At 36.5% G+C, this 22,102-nt stretch overlaps 2 protein-coding genes and 1 pseudogene across 4 annotated transcripts; 2 read left to right on the forward strand and 1 right to left on the reverse strand.

The window, feature by feature from the left end:
* On the reverse strand, window positions 423-5,343 carry LOC104724864 (annotated as a pseudogene).
* Window positions 12,708-14,143, forward strand: LOC104724866 (uncharacterized protein At4g02000-like). The gene has a single exon (XM_019232744.1). It carries the CDS (start codon window positions 13,293-13,295, stop codon window positions 14,112-14,114), a length of 822 nt encoding a protein of 273 aa, XP_019088289.1. The 5' UTR covers window positions 12,708-13,292; the 3' UTR covers window positions 14,115-14,143.
* LOC104724867 (dnaJ homolog subfamily C member 2-like) lies at window positions 14,619-17,492 on the forward strand. 3 transcript variants are annotated; one of them, XM_010443425.2, is made up of 2 exons: window positions 14,619-15,653; window positions 17,300-17,492. In XM_010443425.2, the coding sequence occupies exon 1, from the start codon at window positions 14,694-14,696 to the stop codon at window positions 15,627-15,629; it is 936 nt and encodes a 311-aa protein (XP_010441727.1). In that variant the 5' UTR covers window positions 14,619-14,693; the 3' UTR covers window positions 15,630-15,653; window positions 17,300-17,492. The 3 variants fall into 3 exon arrangements, with proteins under 3 accessions (XP_010441727.1, XP_010441726.1, XP_010441728.1); XM_010443424.2 differs by having other exon boundaries at window positions 17,313-17,492; XM_010443426.2 differs by lacking the exon at window positions 17,300-17,492 and adding an exon at window positions 15,953-17,242.

Below are 22,102 nucleotides of genomic sequence, written 5' to 3' on the forward strand. Positions count from 1 at the left end.
CACAGTCCGAGAAGCTTGATGTGAAATTTAAGGAGGGTGAGAAATGAAAGGGAAGAAAATCTGGCAAAGGAGCGAGTTCCAGAGAAACATGAGATCCATCGTCTTTAGCCTGAGTTGATTCTCAGTGTGTGTGGAAGATATATTAATGGGAATGGGAAAAATCCTCAAGTGGTAAAAGTACATAGAAGAGCTGATAAACAAGTCCTCTCTGCACTCGTAGATAGTAAATCATCTCAGTTAACCATAAGTACATAATACATTCATTTTACGACATAGCTTCTTTAGAACAACAAGGATAAGTAAAAAGTGAACACTCCGAAGCAGTCAAACCAGCAAAACATGTATAGATGACGCATCTTTAACAACACTTTGGAAAAAAAAATCCAAACCAATATAAACATCTGATACCAGAACATCGAAAATTTGGTGCAATGTCGAGAGCTTTATTTCAAGCTGATAAATAATACTCCATACATAATAGTCACGTCATGAAGACGGAAGCTTTATCAAACAAACAAGATAGCTTTAAAAGAACGAAACACAAAAGAGGGGGAAATCAACATAAGTAGTCTTCAGATTGGACTCTCGGGTAGATGAAGACAATCAAAAGCAAAATGATGATGGTGACGATGGAGATGATTATGGTTCGTAACTTATTTGATTCATAAGTAAAGAGTCTTTGGGCTCAACCAGCGATTCTCCTAGAGTAGCGATTTGAAGGCTGTGTAGGCCGGAGGAACATGTCAGCACTTTCTCCCACCCACCCTGCCTTCATTGCCGGTTGTTGTTTAGGACTTTGAGTCCATCTTGCTTCCATTGTTGCTTTTGCAGTCTCTGATGCTCCACGAGCAGAGACCCAGTTCTTGTCTGTAGATACGGCAACTGCACCATTTCGATTCATTCATTCAGATGATAAACAAGCTTTCTGAAAGAAAAGAGAAAAAAAAATGTGATGTTACTTACGAGGACTCTTCCTTCCAGGTGGTCTATACTTTGCGTCTTTAACATTATAACTTCTGACAGGTTTGTTGTTCCATGCGGTGTTCTGGTTATTATTATTCGCCATATCCAACTTCCATTTGGTGGCACCATTGTCAAATGCAGCATTCATCTTTGGAGTAACGTAACTGTTGACACCATTGCCAAAAGGAGCAGTCGTCTTTGGAGCGACATGACTGTTGACACCATTGCTACAAAGAGCATTCATCTGTGGAGCAACATAACTATTGCCACCATTGCTCAAAGAAGCATTCGTCTTTGGAGCAACGTAAGTGTTCAACGGCTTATTAGCATTATAAGTCGGAGCCGCTGGCAACCGCTTCACAGACTGCTGCTGATCCAGAGACCCTCTCGGTACAGACGGCTTGGGCCGGAGAGATGGGGGAACATAGTAGCAACTCTGGAAGAATGGATGCTGCAGAGCTTCTGCTGTTGTCGGTCTACTGCAGGGATCCCACGAGCAAAGGCGCTCAATAAGGTTAATCGCATCTGCACTAGCATATGGCATCAGACTTGATAGGTGTACACCGGGAAGCTGCAAGATAAACAAACAGATTGTTACTAGTAACCTTAAATGTAAAATCAATGGCGCTTTATTTCCTTAGATATGTTAAAGATAGAGAAAAAAATACCTGAGTAAATTGGTAATTGATAACGCTGGCAAGATTCAGCCCCTCCAACCATGTCTCTTCAGTTGGGCTGCCTATGACACTACAGATTTTGTATATCTCATCTGCTTCACTGCATATATTAAAAAGGTGACAGTTAACTCAGTTGTTAAGCATTCAAATATGCAACATTGTATAATCCGGACAAATTCAATCAACCATTGACAAATACCTAGCTCCAGGAAAAAGAGGTCGAAGAGACAACAGCTCCGCCATAATAGCACCCATCGCCCACATATCTGAAACACAAATAAATTACCCCATTGTCAAGCACTGGATTACAATATATTAAACAGAAACTTCTGTTACTGGTATATTGGGAAGACTAACCAACTTTTGACGTTTATACATATGACTGTAGTAGTACTTCAGGTGCTCTGTACCTGTGGGAAGTTTAGAACAGAATTAGGGTGAATTAGGAAGAGAAGAGATATGGCACAAATCCACATATGTGCCTGTCACCATCAGCATATGGATCACTGAACTACATGTACATTGATTTTCTGAAGTATTGAACAGAGCAATCAGGAAAGTTAATCTTACCAGCGTGTAGAGACATATTCTGTGTATGGTGGACTTGAATTGATTTCCCGGGCCAGGCCAAGATCAGCAATCTTAATGACATCTTTTGAGACCAATAGATTTTCTGCATCAGACAGAAAAATTTACAAATGTTTTAGCGACAGGACTAATGAAAATTGACTGCGATGAAAAGCCCTGAAACTAATACAAATCTCCACAGCACATGTGCTGATGTTGATTGGTAACTCAAGGCTATTAATTACCTGGCTTAAGATCACGGTGGAAGTATCCATGCTGGTGCATATAAGAAAGGCCTTGAAAGACTTGAAAGCACCAATTTCGGATATCAGATTCAGCGAAATGCTTAGGGCGATCCTTCATAAGCTGGTACAGATTGCACTCCTGATAGATAAGAGAGAAAAAATTTAGGAGGGATGGAAAAGGAAAAGTTTTGGCAATAAGAATAAACAAAAAGCAATCAGAAGTATACCATGTACTCGAACACAAAGTATAGGACATCATTTTCCCGGATAACTTCCTTCAGTTTCACAATGTTTGGATGATTCATTCTGCTAAGCGACTAAAATGAGAAAAGAGAGGAATCAGGAACATAAAGTCAAAAAGACTGAAAACATTTCAGTAAAGGAGATACTGTACCTTCACTTCTCTTAGATTCACACATTCTTCCCAAGAGAAATACTTCTTTTTCATTCTTTTAATTGCCACCTGCCCATAGAAAACTTCAGTACCCTAGAAACCAAGAACACATTAAACAAGTCTTTTTCTCCAAATGGAAAAAACTTACAACTTCGCCCGTCTGTTTACTGACTGCTCGCCAAACATTCCCAAAAGTTCCATCACCAACTTCTTTGAGTAACGTATACCTACAATTGCATAAGGCATCGATAAGTAAACACAAACTATAAATCGAGGGAACGGACGCCAAAGACTAGAGAAAAAGATAAGAGAAATCGAACCTACGTCTCCATTGTCTCTAGGTAAAGAAAAGTAGCCGCTACTATTTATTTGTGGGGAACTTCTGATATATGTCTATAACTTTAACTTTCCAGTTGTTTGTATGGCAGCAAGATCAATAGTTCTCCCGCAGAGTAGACCAACCGTTATTTACTTTGAATATCAATGGGTTGACCATCAAGGGAAAAGAAAGACTTTAAAAGAAAAGGAAAAAACATACTGAGAACTGGAAGACGCACCAACAAAAGGTAATGTTCTGGGTAACAGGACGAAACCAATGCTCACAACATTTCACTCAAGGTGTTCAGAGACTCGAGGAAAAGACACAGCTATTGAAAACTCAAAACTTGAAGAAAACTGATACATCCTTCTTTAATCAGCTCTAGTAAGAACAGGATATGGAAGAGGGACTAACTAGTTTTTGACTGCAGGAACAGATTTAGATGACACTCTAGGACTATGTGAAGGTAAGATAACTTGCAAACATCAGCCCTGCAGAAAACAAAGATACCAAACAATGATCATGTTCCAATTATCCAACAAAGAAAGATACCATAAGTATTGACTTATTTGACGTGCTTTTGAACTCTTATCCTCATGTTTCCTTTTTGAGTTTTCCTAAATTCTTGAAATAGATTTTTCATTTTCTCCAAATTTCCATATTTTATATTCACACCCCAAAAAAAACTTAAGGAAATCTGACAAATCTCTTATTTCCCTATTAGAGTATGTGCATTGGAGGTTTCTCAGCCTGATTCTCAACAATATAAAAAATAAAAATAATAAAAAGTTGGAGAGAGGAGAGAGAAACGATTCTCATATCAGAAACCATGAGAAACTTGGTGAGAGACTTATCTCATACATGTCATCATTCTATTGGTTTTGTTTTATTTTTCATTTTTTAAAATTTAAATTAAAAATTAAATTATATGAAATCTATTAAAATAATATATCTGAGAAACTTACACTTGTTCTACCAAGGCATATGCTCTTAAGATACTAAAAATATATTCTACTTTTACCACAGCGCAAGGTCCCTTCAAAATATTTCACAAAAAGAAAATGTGTAAACTCAGAAAAACGCATCTAATCTATTCGAACTTCAAAGCTGTGTAAGCTAAAATGCAAGTGTCAGCGGCTTAATCCAAAAGACATACCTGAATCAGAAATTTGCATCACACCTTCCGTAAAGATGGCAGAAGGTCTGAGCACTAGGTGCAGTTCACGAAAGAGCCAATAAGGAAATCTGCGCGTGCAAGAAACCGCCAATCGAGTGCTTCTTGCAATGAAAAAACACGATACTGGTAGCAGCCTGAGCCGATGTAGTCTTGTTCCATATCTCTAAAGAAGAAAATCCACTAAAAACGAAGTTTAATATAACCTGACCAGAAGAAGAAAAAAAAAAGCAACATTAGAAGTGCAACGAGCTATGTACAGAATATAAAAGGCACAAAAACAATCCAACCATTGAAGGTATCGCATACAAATATGTTTATCTAAAACTTGTCCTACACATTAACAATGAAATCCAGTTCTAATATACTCCAAGCAATACCAGCAAAAGTCATAAATCTACATGAAACCCTAAGAAACCAAACTGTAATCAATAAGTACAGAGTAAACCCCAATTCATGATACCTGAGAAATTTTCACAATGTCTAAACTCCTAAGTAACCACCAAATCTCTACTCCGTTGGAGTTAAACCAAATAAAAAAGCAACCCAACCATAGACTCAATTTATCACAGATCTGAATGAAAGAATAAAGCTTTACAATCTAACACAAGAAACATAACAGGAAAAAAAAACCCACAAAAAAAAAGCGTAACCCTAAAAAAAATCAATCCGTATACGTTCAAATCCGAGATCTCAGAAACGAGAGTCCAATCATACAACAACAAATCAAAACAAATCTGATTGAGGGCAAAACAATAGAACTAAGAAGAGAATCAAAATCGCATCAGTCAAGCCACGAGAAACATCAACAACCAAAAGACACGGCGGCCTCGATATTACCTCAACAGCCAAGAGGCATAAACTCCGTCTCCGACGACGGGATGAGACTGTATCCAGAGCTTCTCCCTTATCACAACTCCACCGCTCTCTCTCTCTCTCTCTCTTTTCTCTTTCTCTCTCTTTGCCGCGTATTTGTGTGTGGTTCTCGTGATAACCAAAAAAAATAACAAGAAAAATAATAAACCCTACTTTATAATATCTCAGCTAATAAATAATATATTATTTAGCCATTTATTCTGGTCGTGTTTTGTTAGTGCTAAGCTACAATCCGCTGCTCTCGGTCTACAGTATTTCTTCACATAAAAACCGTGGATTGTTTTTAATGACATCATCTTCAATCTGAACCGTATGATTATCGTATATTTTAATCTTTAAGTGGCTTTTTTTTCCTTAACGTTAACTTATTCTCAGCTTTCCATTCTAGAGTTGTAACAGGAGATAAACACTTGCCTTGACTTTTCCTACAAGTTTTTATATTTTTTTTTTCGTAAAGTTACCTTTCCTTTTTTCTGGCTTCTATTATTTCCATTTGTTGGTCAACAATATAAACCATTTTTTGATTGTATATAATAATTTCAATATATAATAAGTCGACGTTTAAATATAAAAGTTCAGAAAGACACAAACGTGTGATTTCTCAACAATTGCTGCGTAGTTGAACACAACAAGGCTCGAGAGCATGATTAGTGGCATAATCTTACGTGTGACCTGTGCTCTATCTACCAAGCTTTTAAGTCAATCGTGACGCTTTCCACTAAAATTTAATTAATTAAGGTTCTCTTCTCCTTCACTAAACGGATAAAAACAATTGGGCTTTACAGTAATACCCACAATCTTCTAATTTTAATATGGGCTTTACAGTACCCCAAAAGCCCAAATGAAACTCATTTCGGAGATTTATTTTTATATTTTTTTTTACTTTGTGTACAAGTTTTATTTATTTTTTTGTAATGTTTCCTTTCCTTTTTTTTGTCTGGCTAATATAATTTCCATTTCTTTCGTCAACAATATAACAATTTTTTATAATAAATTCATTATATAATAAAAAATAAAAATCGACGTTTAAATTTTAAAGGTAGGAAAAGAAAGTTTCCTAATAAATTTAATAATATTAATATGTTAGGAATAGGAAGATAAAGTTTTCTATTAATCATATAAATAGAAAAGTGAAATCTAATCCTATAAATACGACGGGGTTGAGTTGTGACAATCATATAATGCTTTGACGTTTAGTTTTGAGAGAGTTCCTAAACATTAATAAAAAGAGTTATTGTTTATACAAAGCTAAAGTGTTTGTCAAGGTTTCTCTTTTAAATAAACGACTCGCGAAAGAAACCATTGTAAGTGAAGTCGAAAGTTTGGGAAGAGGACTCAGTCAGAGAGTAGGCTGAAGAAGAAGAAAATGGGGTTCAGCTTGATGGTGAACGTGGTTGGATACATATTAATTCTTTACAATATTTTTTGTCTTTCTTTGTATTTTTGTATATTTTTTTTTTCTCTGCTATGGTTTATTGTCTTTGGTTCAGATGTTTAGAAAAGCCAGAAAAAACGACAAAAGAAAAAAAAAATATTACAGTGAAATTCATGGTGGTGTCAAGAGAGGTCGACGGAAAAGTCGTCACATTAAGTTTCATAGAAGCTCATAATAACGCTGGACCTCCTCGTTTTTGTTTTCACGGATAATAGCAATGGAAGATAATAATCGAGTTCTTTGTTGTTAACTCAACAATATCTTTTTGGGTAATTGTTAATTAATAATGTCGTTTAAATTTTGAGCAATCGAGTTTTTGCGTATAATGTTTTCTTTCCTTTTTTTCTGGCTCCTATTATTTCCATTTTTTTTTTGATAAAGAATTATTTCCATTTTTTTTGGTCAACAATATAACTAATTTTTTTATTATAACCATTTTGTATAATAATTTTCAATACAAAACAGACCAATGATAAGTCGACGTTTAAATATAAAGGTTAGTTCACAAAGACACAAACGTATGATTTCTCTGCAATTGCTGCGTAGTAGAACACAACAAGGGCTCGAGAGCATGATCAGTGGCATAATCTTTATGTTATCTACCAAGCTTTAAATCAATTGACACGCTTTCCACTAAAATTTAATTGGTTAAAGGTTCTCCTCTTGTGCTTCACTCAAAGAAAAAAAAATTATTAATTTTGCAATTTGCTAAATTTTAATAAATGGGCTTTACAACAATACCCAAAATCTTATATGGACTTTAAAGTACCTAAAAGCCCAAATAAAAGTCATTTCAGAGATTTATTTTTATATTTTTTGTAACGTTTTATAAATTTCAATTTGTTATCAGCTTCCTTCTGAAAAAAAGAAACTAAATATCTAAAAAATATCTAAACGCTCTCTTCTCTCTCTTACCTGGTCTTTCGACCATTGTTTTTCTCGCCTTTTCTTCTCCGCCGTTTCAACGCTACAGTCCCAATTCCTTTTGGGTTTAAGAACTTCTCTCTCGGATTTATTTGAGCAGAGCCATCACCGGAGATTTCAATTTTTTCGGTCCGGTTTCAGTAAAATTTCCTGTGTTACAAATCGTGAGTGTCTACTCTGCATATATGGGTTCGGCTAAGGATTTTCAGCTGGATAAGTGTCTTAAGGAAATGTCAATTGAGGAAAAAGAAGATCGTCATTTAGTCATCTCTGATCAACCTCAATTCAGCTCTTCTGCAAGAAATCAACGAAGCCTTCTAGGTAGGTTTTGAAATCCCGATTATCAAAAGATGTCGAAGTGGATTGTAGAGATGCCCATAATCTGGCGCTTGTATGATCGAGTTAAAGGGGTGGCTTTATCAAGGGATCGGTTTGAATTCATCTTTAAATATGAAGAAGATATGGATGAGATTCTGAAAATAGGGGTATGGACGCAAGATGATTGGGGAGTGGTTATGGAAAAATGGGTCTTCCGGTCTGGATTATGATTCGTAATATCCCGGTAAATCACTATACGAAAGATACTATCTCCACGACTGCTGAATCGGTAGGTCGCATCCTTGATTTCCCTTTTGATGATGAGGAAGCACAAAGTAATGACTATATTAGGTCAGGGTTCTCCTAGACATATCCAAGAAACTCAGAAATTCAAAGGAGCTCCAGTTACCAAATGGAACAGTTGTTGCAATTGGAATTGATTATGAAAGAATCAGAAAAAGATGTTTTCACTGCCAAAGAATGACACATGAGAGATCTCACTGCCCTTTTCTTATCCAACAAACTGGTGAAAACTCTGCTCCTCCTAATTTGGATTTCGCGACCAGAAAGGTTTTGGAACCTATGGCCACACTTGGTAATTCCTTTGCAGCTCAGGCAACAGTGGATCCACGGAATAACTTTGCTTCTCAAATCTCGTTGATAAACAACTCTGCAAATCTGCCTATGGAGTCGGATTCAAATACTTCTCTCTTAAGCCCTTTATCTACCTTTCACTCTGGTAGTTTAGAGGCTAGTTTTTCAAAGTCGCATCCTCAAGTTATAGTTGCTTGTAAAAGGCCGAGGTCTTGTTTAAAAAACTCTTAAGGATCGAAAAGGAAAAAACAAGAAAATTATCCCAGGCTCTTTAGTGATTGTCTCAGACGCTGCTACATTGGTATCAGAACAATGAAAAAGATAGGGAGAGGTCAAGTATTCACAGCTACATTTAGATACAGTAGTTCCTAGTGAACTGCCGCTGAATCAGTAAGGCGTCCTTAGTTGGAATTGCCAAGGGCTGAGGAACCTTTGCACAATTACAAACCTCAGGGAAATGAGAAAAGAACATTCCCCTGATATACTTTTCCTCATAGAGACGAAGAACATGGAGGCTTATGTTAAAAAAGTTCAAGGGTGGTTAGGATATCATCATCTTAGAACAATGGAACCTTTAGGTCTTAGTGGTGGTCTAGCAATTTTTTGGAATGAGACCCTAGATGTTGACTTCCTTTTTGTGGATAAGAATCTTGTAGATATGAAAATTTCTTCTGGTACAAAGTATTGGTTTCTTTCTTGTGTATATGGGAACCCAGATACTAGTCTGCGATCTTTTGTTTGGGATAAAATCAATAGTATTGGTATGTTAAGGACATAAGTTTGGTGTATGGTTGGGGATTTCAATGCGATTCTGTCTAATGATGAAAGAAGGGAGGTCCATTGCGTGATTTAATTTGTTCCCACCCGTTTAGAACTCTGTTGAAAACTTGTGACATGACAGAAATTGGCAGTTCAGGTAATGGTTTTACTTGGGGGGTGTTAGAAATAAACAGTAGATTCAGTGCAAATTGGATAGAGGTTTTGGTAATCCTGCTTGGTTTTCTAGTTTCCCGAATGTGCACCAATGGTTCCTTGAAAAGTTGGGGTCTGATCATAAACCTGTTTTGATCAAATTTAGCAGTGATAAACCTTTATACCTTCGACAGTTTTGGTTTGATAAACGTTGGGCTGAAGACCCCTCCTTCTTGGCAGTCATCCAGAAAGCATGGCATCAAGATAGCACTTGTGAATCTTCTTTACTAACAAAGGTCAAAAATTGCAGTAAGGACATTAGTGTTTGGAAGAGGAAGTTTTGGTCAAGTTCGCAGAGTCGAATTAAAAAATTAAGACAGGAATTGTCTGCTCAGCTGGACTCTCGCAATCCCTGCTTTCAAAGAATCAATGCTATTAAGCGAGATTTAGCAATTGCATTTAGGGAAGAAGAAGTGTATTGGAGACAGAAAAGCCATGAAAAATGGCTCCTTGATGGAGATCGAAACACGAAGTTTTTTCAAGCATCGGTTAAATCTGTCAGAGTGAAAACTGCCTTACCTTACCTCGCCGATGAAACAGGGGAAGATCATTGTTCAGATGGTAGGAAACCTGAGATTGCAGTTAAATACTTCTTAGATCTCTTCAAGTCCTCCCAACAACTACAAATTCCGGTTCACTTAAGAAATTTCCAGCCTCGTGTCACGGATAATATGAACCAAGATCTTTCTAAACAGGTGACTATTGATGAGATTCGGCATGCTGTCTTCTCCATTAAATGTGAAAGTGCTCCAGGCCTTGATGGTCTTACAGGTTTTTTCTACAAAAATTACTGGTCGGTAGTAAAAGATCAAGTGATTTCTGAGGTTTTATCGTTTTTTGACATTGGTTGTATGCCCAAGGACTGGAATCATACTCACTTATGTTTAATACCAAAAGTCAAAGCTCCTACCAAGATGTCTGACCTTAGGCCGATTAGTCTTTGTGCGGTGATATATAAGATTGTTTTGAAAATCTTGGTCAACAGATTGAAGAAACATTTACCTTCTCTAGTGTCTCCAACTCAGGCTGCTTTTGTTGCAGAGAGATCTATTTTAGATAATGTTCTGATCGCTCATGAAGTTGTTCATAGCCTACATACTCATCCAGTCTTCTCTCAGTCTGTTATGTTGATTAAAACAGACATGTCTAAAGCGTATGATAGACTCGAATGGAATTTTTTACACGAAATGCTTCAAGCTTTAGGATTTCAAAACAGTTGGATAACATGGATAATGAGTTGTGTAACTTCTATGAGTTATTTTGTGGTCATTAATGGACAAGCCTTTGGAGATTTCAAACCCCAAAGAGGCATTCGTCAAGGAGACCCTCTCTCTCCTTTTCTTTTTGTCTTGTGCACAGAAGCCTTGATCCATCTCTTCAAACAAGCAGAAGGAGAAGGTCAAATCTCTGGAATACAATTCCATCCCTCTGGTCCAGCAATAACTCATCTATTATTTGCTGATGATAGTCTTTTCATCTATAAAATGAATAAAGAGCAATGTGCTGAGGTGATGAATTGTTTAGAGATTTATGAATCAATGTTTGGACAAGTGATAAACAAACAGAAATCGGCTATCTCACCTTTGGAACCAAAACAGATAAAAACTTATGGAATTGGATCAAGCTGAGAACCAGAATTGAGTTAGAAGGAGGCACCAGAAAGTATTTAGGGCTTCCGGAGTGTTTAAGTGGTTTGAAGACGCAATTATTAGGCTTCATAAAGGATAGATTGCAATCACGATTAACAGGCTGGTAGGCAAAGAATTTATCGCAGGGAGGTAACGATGTTTTACTCAAATCTGTAGCTATGGCCTTACCTGTATATGCGCTGTCGTGCTTCAAGCTTCCAAAACGAACCATTACTAAGCTGATTTCAGTAATGATGAACTATTGGTGGAGTAACTCTCAGTCTCAGAATAAGATTCATTGGATAAGCTATGATCAGCTAACTCTTCCCAAGGCTTTTGGAGGTTTAGGTTTCAAAGATTTAGCAATTTTTAATCAATCTCTTCTTGCGAAACAAGCTTGGCGCCTTCTACATGATCAGGATTGTCTGTTCTCAAGGTTCTTTCAAAGTAGATATTTTGTTTCCTCCCCTTACTTATCAGCTCCAACAGGCAATAGACCATCCTATGCTTGGAGGAGCTTGTAGTTTGGTAAAATTCTGCTTAGCAAAGGTCTCAAGCGAATCATAGGAAATGGAGATAATACTTTTGTCTGGATAGACAATTGGTTATATGAAACTTGCCCAAGACGACCTATTGGTATTCATTCTCTCATGAACATAAATCTCAAAGTAGCTGATCTTTTTAATCGCTTGACTGGAGAGTGGGATGACAATCTCTTAAGATCTTTGTTTCATCATTCTGAGATTAATCTCATTAAAGCTATAAAGCCTCGAATTGGTTTTTCGGATGCTTATTGTTGGGGGGAAACAAACAATGGTCTCTACTCTGCAAAATCTGGATATGATCTGATGTATCGACAGGTCCATAAAATAAGACTAACCGAGGAGAACGCTTTGCCATCGAGAAACCTTGTTTTTCAAGCTGTGTGGGAGGTACAAACAGTTCCTAAAATCAAACTCTTTCTCTGGAAAGCTCTCAAAGGTGCTTTGCCAGTTTGTGACAGATTACGTTCTAGACGACTCTCTGGTGCTTCTTGGGTTGTAAGAAATTCTCTTGGTAATGTACTCTTTCACAGTCGAAGATCTTTTGCTCAAGTAGGATCCGTTTTTGAGGCTAAGATTAAAAGTTGGGACTGGACTTTGGAAAGTATGAGTAGTCTGCATCTCGATCATGTCACCTTTGCTGCTACGACTTTGGATATTATCCAAGCTTTACACAAACCTTGTCAATGGCCATCAATTGCAAGTCACATCTCTCCTTTCCTTACTTTAGCCACTGATAAACCTAACTGGTTTATCCTCTTTGAACCCAAGAGCTGCAACATTGGCGCCTTTTTGCTTGCTGACAGTGTCACGAAGGACATCAGGTTAAGTTCTTATGTTGCCAGAGGCTCTCCTGTGTGGCTGAAAGGTTTCTTCGAAACTGAGAAAAGCTACATTGAAGACTAATTCACCTTTAAGTAGATTTTTTGGTTTCTCACTATTCCAGCTCTCTTCTTTTTTTTCCAAGCTAGATAGGTTTATATGTTTTTTTAAGATTGGAAAAATCAAAAGTCATTGGTTTCTGGGTTTTTTATGTGGTGATCATGCTCTTTGATCATCGTTTTCCTTGAGCTTGGTTGCTAAGTTTCCTTTTGATTTTCCATAATATCCTTTCTTATCTTTTTTTTTTTAAATTATTATCTTTTCCTTTCCTTGCTACAAAGGAAGCTTATAAAATAATTATCTTTTAACATAAGACAAAGTTTTTGATTAAACCTTATGCGGTGATTATATTTTTAACACTATATCTCTCGGTTTTTTCTCCCGTCTATCGTCACCCTTGACTTCTTCCTTCTGGTGATATAGACTTTCTTTCCTCCTTATATATAGTAGTATTTTGTGCTTTCTTCTCCTTTAACCTATGTTCCTTTCCTTTTTTCTTTAATCTCTCTCTTGCTTCCATCATGGCTCATGATTTGTGGGATGACCTCCAATACATGGTTTTGGGTCGAGATGACCCAGAACTGCTCATACCTCATACTGCTTATGTTGGGGTTTTGGCTAGGAATCGAATAAGTTTGATTGGCAAACCCCTTAACTTGAGCGATCAACCGCTGAAGCCTGTGATCCAGGAACTACCACGTCTATGGGGCTTAACTACGAGAGTTCATGGACGTATATTGGATGATAGTTTTGTCTAGTTTCGTTTTTAACTAGAAGAGGATATGGTTTCGGTGCTGAGACAACAACCATGGTTGGTTAACGATTTGTTTGTGGCGTTACAAAGGTGGGAAGACTTCCCAGGTGAGGAATTTCTTACGTTTATAGACCTCTGGGTTCAGTTACGTGGAATTCCTTTGCCTTATGTTTATGAAAGGACGGTCAGATACATCGCCAACACTATAGGGGATGTTGTTGAACTTTATTTCAATGAAGACACTACACCTCAGATTGCTTTTCTTAGAGTAAAAGTTCGAATTATCTTCACAGATAGACTCTGTTTCTTTAGACGGGTTAGGTTTCAGTCTGGGGAGCGTGCTATGGTGGGTTTAGAATACGAAAAACTTATAAAAATTTGCAAAAACTGCAGCCGCATAAACCACCATTCTCGATCTTGTCCTTTTCTGGTTCCTCCAGTGGCCCCTGTAGAGGAAGATGATGAACTTCTGGTTCCGGTGTGGGAGGAAGGACAACATTCCCATACTCCTAGTCGTGGAACGGATAAGCAGAGTACAGAGAGCTCGGATATTTCAACGTATTCTCCTATCTCTCAACCTCCTCGTCACCCCTCTCCTTTACACAACGGCATACAAGCAGTTGGGGAGCAGCCTGTACACAATATGTTTGCCACAAATCCTAAGGGTAAACAGGAGTCTACGGGATCCAACTTTGTAAGAGATTCTCATGTTAATCACAGGTTTGATGTTGGAGAGAGCTCTAAGAGAAAGAAAGGCAAACAAATTGCTTCAGAGCAGGAGAGGAATACTCGCCCTCGCAGAAAAGATATGGGAGTCAAGTTCTACACGGTACCCTCAGAACCTCCTTGACTCTCTTATTTTGTTGATAACCATCAGAGACAGATGCTTCTGTTCTCTGAATAGGCCTTCGTACTTTTTGGTTGTTCACAAAACTAGAGAATAAAGCTCACTGTATGGATCTAGGGTAGTTTGAATTTTTTGGTTGTAGCTTATGGAAGATAGAAGATTGATCCAAAAGGAAGCATGCTGTTTCTTCTGCTGAATACTTTTTGAAGACATTCGGTTACTATTTCTCTGAAAGATGCAGCTGTGATGACTATCATACTCCAAGCAAATGATCGAAGCTCTAAGCTCAACTCTAATCTCAGATTGGATGTTTGGTCTTATTGAGAGAGATATGATGTCTTGGTTCTTACCATTTTGCATCGATTTGCATTGGCAACTGAATGTCTTGGTACTAATGTTGTAACTTTCGTTTTAGTGTTTGATCCTGTTTTAATTTCAAGTTGTGTGTTATGTGGAGCTATCCACTCATGTATATTGTGCAACTTTCACCTTGTAACTGACTCTGTTATATATAAAATGAAAGTTTAAGAAAAAAAGAAAAAATATCAGCTTCCTTCTAAACAGTACAGAGGGGCAGCAACAATGGATTTCTTCGACGAAGACAGGCCTAGATTCGTCTTCCAATCTCGTCCTTCGTCTTCTCACACGACGGAGGATGAAGAAGAACCTAGAATCCCTAACAAGATCTTCATATCAATCTCCGTCGCTGTTTCTCTCATCATACTGTCTCTCTCCTTCTTCTACTTCGAATCCGAGCCTGCCAAATCGCTTCTCTTATGGCTTTCCCTCTCCTTCCTCGTCGGTCCTTTCGCTCCTAGCTCGATCACCGGCGGTAAGATTCGCGTCGGTTATGGCCAGATCTTGGAGCCAGAGCAGATCCACGATGAGTCATCGACTGATAACGAACGCGAATCGAGGAGGAAGTCTGTGAATAAGCGATCTAAAGGTACGACGAAGCAAGACAATCCGCCGGAGAATGCTTCTACGGTGACGGAAGCTTCGAGAAAAGTGGCGACTCCGAAGTCTAAGGAGAGTGGATCTGTGAATGAAACCAAAGATTGGAGTGAAGAAGAAATCGAGCTTTTGAAGAAGCAGTTGATTAAGCATCCAGCTGGTAAGCCTGGGAGATGGGAAGTGGTGGCTTCAGCGTTCGGAGGAAGATACAAGACAGAGAATGTGATCAAGAAAGCCAAAGAGATCGGAGAGAAGAAGATATATGAGAGTGATGATTATGCTCAGTTTCTGAAGAATAGGAAAGCTTCGGATCCTAGATTGATTGACGAAAACGCTGAGGATTCTGGAGCTGGTGGTGGTGATGATGATGAAGCTAATAAGGAAACTTGGAGTAATGGAGAAGACATTGCACTGCTCAATGCTCTGAAAGCTTTTCCTAAGGAGGCAGCTATGAGATGGGAGAAGATTGCAGCTGCTGTACCTGGGAAAACGAAGGCAGCTTGTATGAAGAGAGTTACTGAGCTTAAAAAAGGGTTTAGGAGCTCTAAAACTCCAGCCAATTAGCTAGAGGAGAAGGAAGCCAGTGAGGTAATTGATTGAATAAGCTTTTACTCTTTACTATGAGACAACATGAAGCCATAAGAGCCTAATTGTAATTGCTACATTGTTGCTGTGTTGTTAAATTTTCCTAGGCTTAGTGATATCTCCATTTATGTGAGTTACCTGGAAGTTGTTAAAGTTTTAATCTGGAGAGATCGACTTGATGAAAGGCTGATAATAACATATTCTTTTGCTGATATTTCATAGGTTACTTATGATTTAGGTCGCATAATGTTATAGGTAAATATTTATTGATCTAGAATTGAGCAGAACTCTTTTGGAAACAGTGAGAGGAAGCTTGTAACGTGAGGAATCATAGAAATGAAGGTCTTGGCTCATGTTCTAGATGTTGGGGTCGCTTGCTTTTTGATCCACTGGTTATATGATTTACGGTTGCTAAAAGGACCCGATTGGTTTTCATGAAAGCTGTGTGTGCTATTTTTCTATGAATCCCTGGCTTGCCTTTACATCTGTTAGTTTCTGGTCAAAATTAAAGGATGGAATGTAATGCTTTGAAAAGAATAATACAAAAAGCATAGTCTAATGGGTTTGGCTAAGGGGAAAGATACGAGGACTTAGCATGGAACTGGTGTAGGTTCATAGTTTGTTTTTTTTTTCAGTTAGTGATGTCTATCATTGTAGAAATTTATTGTTAGGCTAACGATCGGTTCACTTAAAACTCCATGAACATTACTAGTATTTTATTTTTGTTGGAGCAAACTATGTTTACTAGTGTCTTGTCAAATTTTGGAATGGAGTGTCATTGTTGAACAGAATTAGGCCAAAGGCAGACTCTACCGGGTTTGCTATGGGGAAAATAGTATGAAGCATTATAAATTTAATCTGAAGAGTTGAGTTGATGAAATGCTAACAACATATTCTTTCTGATGTTTTATAGGTTACTTATAAAATACAGAAATAGGTTGCTTAACGTTATAGATAAGTTGCTGCTCTAGAATTTAGATCTCTTTTCAGAACAGCCGAGTAATCATAGAAACACTTGTGAACCGACTCATTGAGTTCTCTGGCTCATGTTGTTGAAGTTGGGGTGGCTTACTTTTTGATCCACTGTTTTATATGATCGATGGTTGGTTAAAGACTCTTCAGGCAATTTTTCCATGTTTCTTATATGTCATGTCAAACCCTACAGTTTCATGAAAGCTGTGTCCTAGTTCCTGGCTATCTTTTGATTTTGCTAGTTATTGGTTAAATTTTGGTATGGAATGCGGTTATTTGAACAGAATAATGCAAAAAGGCATGTTTGGCTAGGGGAAAGATGACATGGAACTAGTTGTTTATAGTATTTGGTTTAAGATGTCTGAGTATAACTTGTAAAATTTTTATCCCTTTTGCTGAGTGATGGTTTCACTTCACGAACTACTATAAAACCTCCTAGATCATTGTATTAGAATCTTGGAGTCGTCTGTCACATAAGTTTCGATCTTTTGGGAAAGCGAAATGCCTGCAATTGATTGTTTCTAAATTATTTTGGTATGCAGAATAAACCACATGTATGATATTATAAGTATGAGATCGAACAGTGTATACTTGGAAGTGGAATCCACAGAATCAAATCAAAATATTCTTAAAAAGTAGCATATGTAGATGCAGTCTTTCTTACTGACATGAACTAGGTAATTAATGCAGGGGAGACATCTGTTTGGATTATGGCAAATACCATGAGAGGAAGAACAATTTTTTTTGCTGTCGCTACTTGATTGTATTAATACAAGATCGAGAAACAATCAAGAGTTATGCAGGTCTTTAGAGACAAACAAGCAAGCATCTTAATATGCCAAAGATGAAATGAACATAGATTCATAAGTTCTTCTTTACTTCTACCTTTGATTCGAATTTCAAAACTTGGGCATCTGTGATATGTATCCTTTCTCAAAGATCACCTATTTTACTAGGGATATATAAAAACAAATACCCTAAATCCACACTTTATATTCATATATCAATTCAAAGGCTATGAATCCTAACTAGTAACAAACGTATCGATGTGATGTTGCGGACTGAACACTGAAGTGAAATTGTTACTTGATAAGTTTCCCTGGTTTGCGGAGAAGTGAAATTATTATTTTTGTTTTGTCCCAATTGTAGATGGGATTGGATTACAAATCTTACTATATAAAGTATAGTTTCAAAAAGTTACTAATTCATAAGATCCTAACATGTGTTAAATCTACTGTAGATTTTAAATAATAATAAAAATTTATTAATATGTTTTAAAAGTTACTAATTCATAAGATCGCGATATGTATCAAAATCTTATTATGTTGTAGATTATTAAAATAATAATAAAATTTTATTAATATGTTTTAAAAGTTACTAATTCATAAGATCGCGACATATGTCAAAATATTATTATATTGTAGATTAATAAAATAATAATAAAATCTTACTATTATGTTGTAAATTATACAATTTTGTAATTCTAAAGGAAAATGAATCGTCCCAACAAAAAAATCCATAATTCAAAAACATAAAAGAAATCATACATATAATTTTACAGTAAATATACATAGTTACCCTAAAGAAAATCCTAAAAATTCTACAATAATTAAATTTATACAAAAACAACCCTACGTTATATTGAATTCCTTGGCCTAATCTTAAAAGAAAAAAAATAATATATAAAGATATGTATTCTCTCATATCTTTGTCGTATACATGTAGAGAGGAAGAGGTCATTAAAATGTGTCAAACTCAATTAGAATTTCAAACATGAGCACTACAGATGGAAACCAAAACTTGGAAAATAACGAAAAGTCAACATCATACATATGTAAAAAGGTTTTTTTCAAAAAAGAAATATACTCCTACTTTCTCTTTTTACAGTTTGGAATATGTAAGATTAATATGTTGACCCCAGAAAAATAGAAGATTAATATATGCATATTCATTTTTAATAGACTAATACTGTATTTTAAAATTTATTGTAGTAGTTTTAGATTGCTATATTTAATTTATATTTCCATCTTTGAATTATTTGATATTCATATATTACCATGCTTATAATTTTCTATTATTTCTATAATTATGTCAAATTAATTTTCTTCTAATTTTTCAACCTTGATTGGTTGGTCATATAACTTTTTATTTTGTTCAAACATAATTGTTACCATTCGTTCAATCCCAAAAGAATATAAAGAGGAGAAGGACATCAACTTAATGGTTAGATAAAATAGGCTAATCAAAGACAAACTTACAGCAAACATAGATAGATTGGGAAAACATAAATTGTTGTTGTTAGATCCATAGGAGCTCGGAGACAGAGGTTACATCATGGTGTGTCAAATACACTTCCACTAATACATTGGGAAATTTAACATTAGTTACTATCAAAAAAAAAATTTGTGACGTTGGAAAATGGTCTTTAGTTTCATTGGTTGCTGGAGCAAGCCACTTTGAGATAGCTAAAACACGCGAACATGTTCTCTCCACACAGGAAGAGGGCAGAGCCGAGGTTCTCTTTTTGGTGGAGGAGGTTGGACGCAAGGTTATCTCCCCAAGGGAGGAAGGTGGGGGAGGTTGGACGCAAGGTTATTTTCTCATGGGAGGAAGGCGGCACTAAGATTCTCTTCATGGTGGAGGAGGTTTAACGCAAGGTTCTTTCCATAAGAGAGGAGACCGAGGTTCTCTCCATAAGAGAGAAGGGCAGAACCGAGGTTCTCTCCATGGTTGGTCATGTACTATTGTAATGTAATTTATTTTTCCTTCGAAATGTTTTTTGAGCTAACAATTTAAATGATTAAAGAAATTATGCAAAAGTGAAAGTAAAGAGACATATAATAGTTGATTTAATTTGTTCATATGGACATTTTCTAGGTGGTGGTAAATAATATATTTGTAACATACAATATACCTAAGTGTAAAAAATACACTTATAATTGTAACATACATAAAAGATTTGTATATGAATATAAATCAGCGTATTATAGCAAAAAGAAAATTTATAAATAAGGTAAATTAAATTTTAATATATTTTATTAAAATAAATTTTAATTACAAAACTTTAAACCCGCATATCGGGCGGATCCTTCTCTAGTTTATATATACATTTTGGAAACATTTATAAATTAAATACTGAATTTGGTACTTATTTACTGCCATTAAAATTAAATAATTAATTTAATAAACAAATTAACTCTACTTATATTCGATTTTTTTTTATAGAAACTAAGTGTTTTAAACGGCAATAAACATAATTGTAAATGTATACAGATTTTATTTCCTTATTTATTAAAAGGTGAGTAAAGAACTATTGTTCTTTAAAAATTTGAAAAACTGATTTGATTAAAAGTGACTTTTAGCCTCACATACTATATTTTATTTTCACGGGTTTCGTATGATAAGTTTTTGCGGATTAAAAATTTTTGAACATGTTGTGTGATCCGCCTAGCATGGCGGGTTTGGACTACAGAACCAACACTAAAACTATTAGTTTATTGAGAATTTGTTAAAAATACCTTCTTTGATATGCCCCTTTTCAAAAATATCCCCTTTTTTGGCCATTTTTATTATTGCCACCCTTTAATTTTTCACAACCATTTTACCCTTATATGAAAAATATTTTATTTAATAAAAAGAAAAACACAATTTCCCGCCAAAAAAATTTCCGAAATATTTTCCCGCCAAAAAATTTTCGACAAAAAATTTTCGAAAAAATTTCAAAAATTTTTTGTTAAAAAATTTTGACAAAAAAATATTTCCACCAAAAAAAATTTACAAAGTTTTTAAAAAGTTTTATAAGGTAGAAACCTTATAAAAAACTTATAAACATCTTGTAAACGCTTTTACAAGATTTTTAAAAGGTTTTAAAAGGTTTTTTAAACACTTTGTAAACGCTTTTACAAAGTTTTTAAAAGATTTTCAAAAATTATTTTTATAAGATTTTCACTAGAGTTTTAAAAGGTTTTTAAAAGCGTTTACAATGGTTTTATAAGATATAAATTTTTCGATTTTGGCAGGAAAAATTAATTTTTGGTGGGAAATTTTTTCATTTTTGGCGGGAAATTTTTTGATTTGGTGACTGTACATTTTTTTTTTCCAAGCACACATTTAAAATTAAAAGAGAATTCCGAGATTGGTCGCCCAAACCGGAGGGAAAGAGTTTACAAAAGAAATTTCAGAAACTAAGGTCCTTGAAGACCGGGCTAAACAATCTGCTCTTGCGTTAGACTCACGAGGGATCCTGTCCAGAGTGAAGAAAGGGAAAGAAGATCTGAGAATAGAGAAGTCCTCCAGTAAAATCGTAAAGGCTGGCCAATCGTCGGGCTTCTGCACCATCGCGATAAGCTCTGCACAATCCGTCTCAAAAGCTTGACAATCCACTCTTGCCTCCAAAATAGACTCCATGGCCCAGAGCAAGGCTTGTAGTTCCGCATGTAAGGGGGTAAGGCCACGTCGCTGACTCCGAGCTCCCAAAAGAATCGTTGAATCATCCCCATCACAAAACCACCACCCCAAACCCTGTAAAACATCCGAATTTTTCCATGAACCATCAAATTGACAACGGATATACGGCTCCCTAATTTCCAAAGAAGCCTGGGGATTTAAAAAACTATCAGAGAGAGATTTGGCCTCAGCCCACAATAATCTGTCATTTGTTGCCTGATTTAAAATCTCTGTCGGTTCTGCCTCTAAACCCTGAAAAACCTTTTTATTCCTATCTTTCCATATCGACCAAAGTATCCAAGGGAGATAAATAGAAATATCAGCAATCCCGGACTGCCCTGCCGCCCGCCAATAAATAAAATCCAGATTCGCATAGATTGATGCATATGGAAAACCTTCGGCTTCTAGTGATAAAGGAGACAACTCCCAAATACTCATTGATCGCGGACATTTAAAAAGAGCGTGGTTAATGGTTTCCAATTCTAGACCACACCGCTTACACTGAATATCACATCGGACGCCACGGTGTGCAAGCCGTTCCAATACAGGAAGATTTCCAGAAGCGACCTGCCAGAAAAAATGTTGAACCTTGGAGGGAACCTCAAGTTTCCACGCATGGGCGCGAAGAGCCATGCACGTAGGTCCAATTTCCACTTCTGAGATTAATTCCCGTGCTAACCGATAACCAGACTTCAGGAGTACTTCCCTGATTTAGTAAAATGCCAAACTAAAGAGTCTGGTTTAAAAACTTTGCTGACCGCAATACTCCGAATAATCGGAATATCCTCCGGATCAAAAAACTCCTCCAGAATAGGTAAATGCCAATCCTTCGTAGATGGATTAATTAAATGATTAACCATCAAACTTGGAAGCAATAGTCGACCTCGACCATTAGCTGGTCTTGGACGAGTATCCGGTAACCACGGATCCCGCCACACTGAGATGGAGCAGCCAGAGCCTACCGCCCATCTCGCACCCTGCTCCACTAATACCTTAGTTGAGTAGATACTCCGCCAAGCAAAGGAAGGGTTATA

Source organism: Camelina sativa, chromosome 11 (genome assembly GCF_000633955.1).
Source record: "Camelina sativa cultivar DH55 chromosome 11, Cs, whole genome shotgun sequence".
NCBI classification, from domain to species: domain Eukaryota; kingdom Viridiplantae; phylum Streptophyta; class Magnoliopsida; order Brassicales; family Brassicaceae; genus Camelina; species Camelina sativa.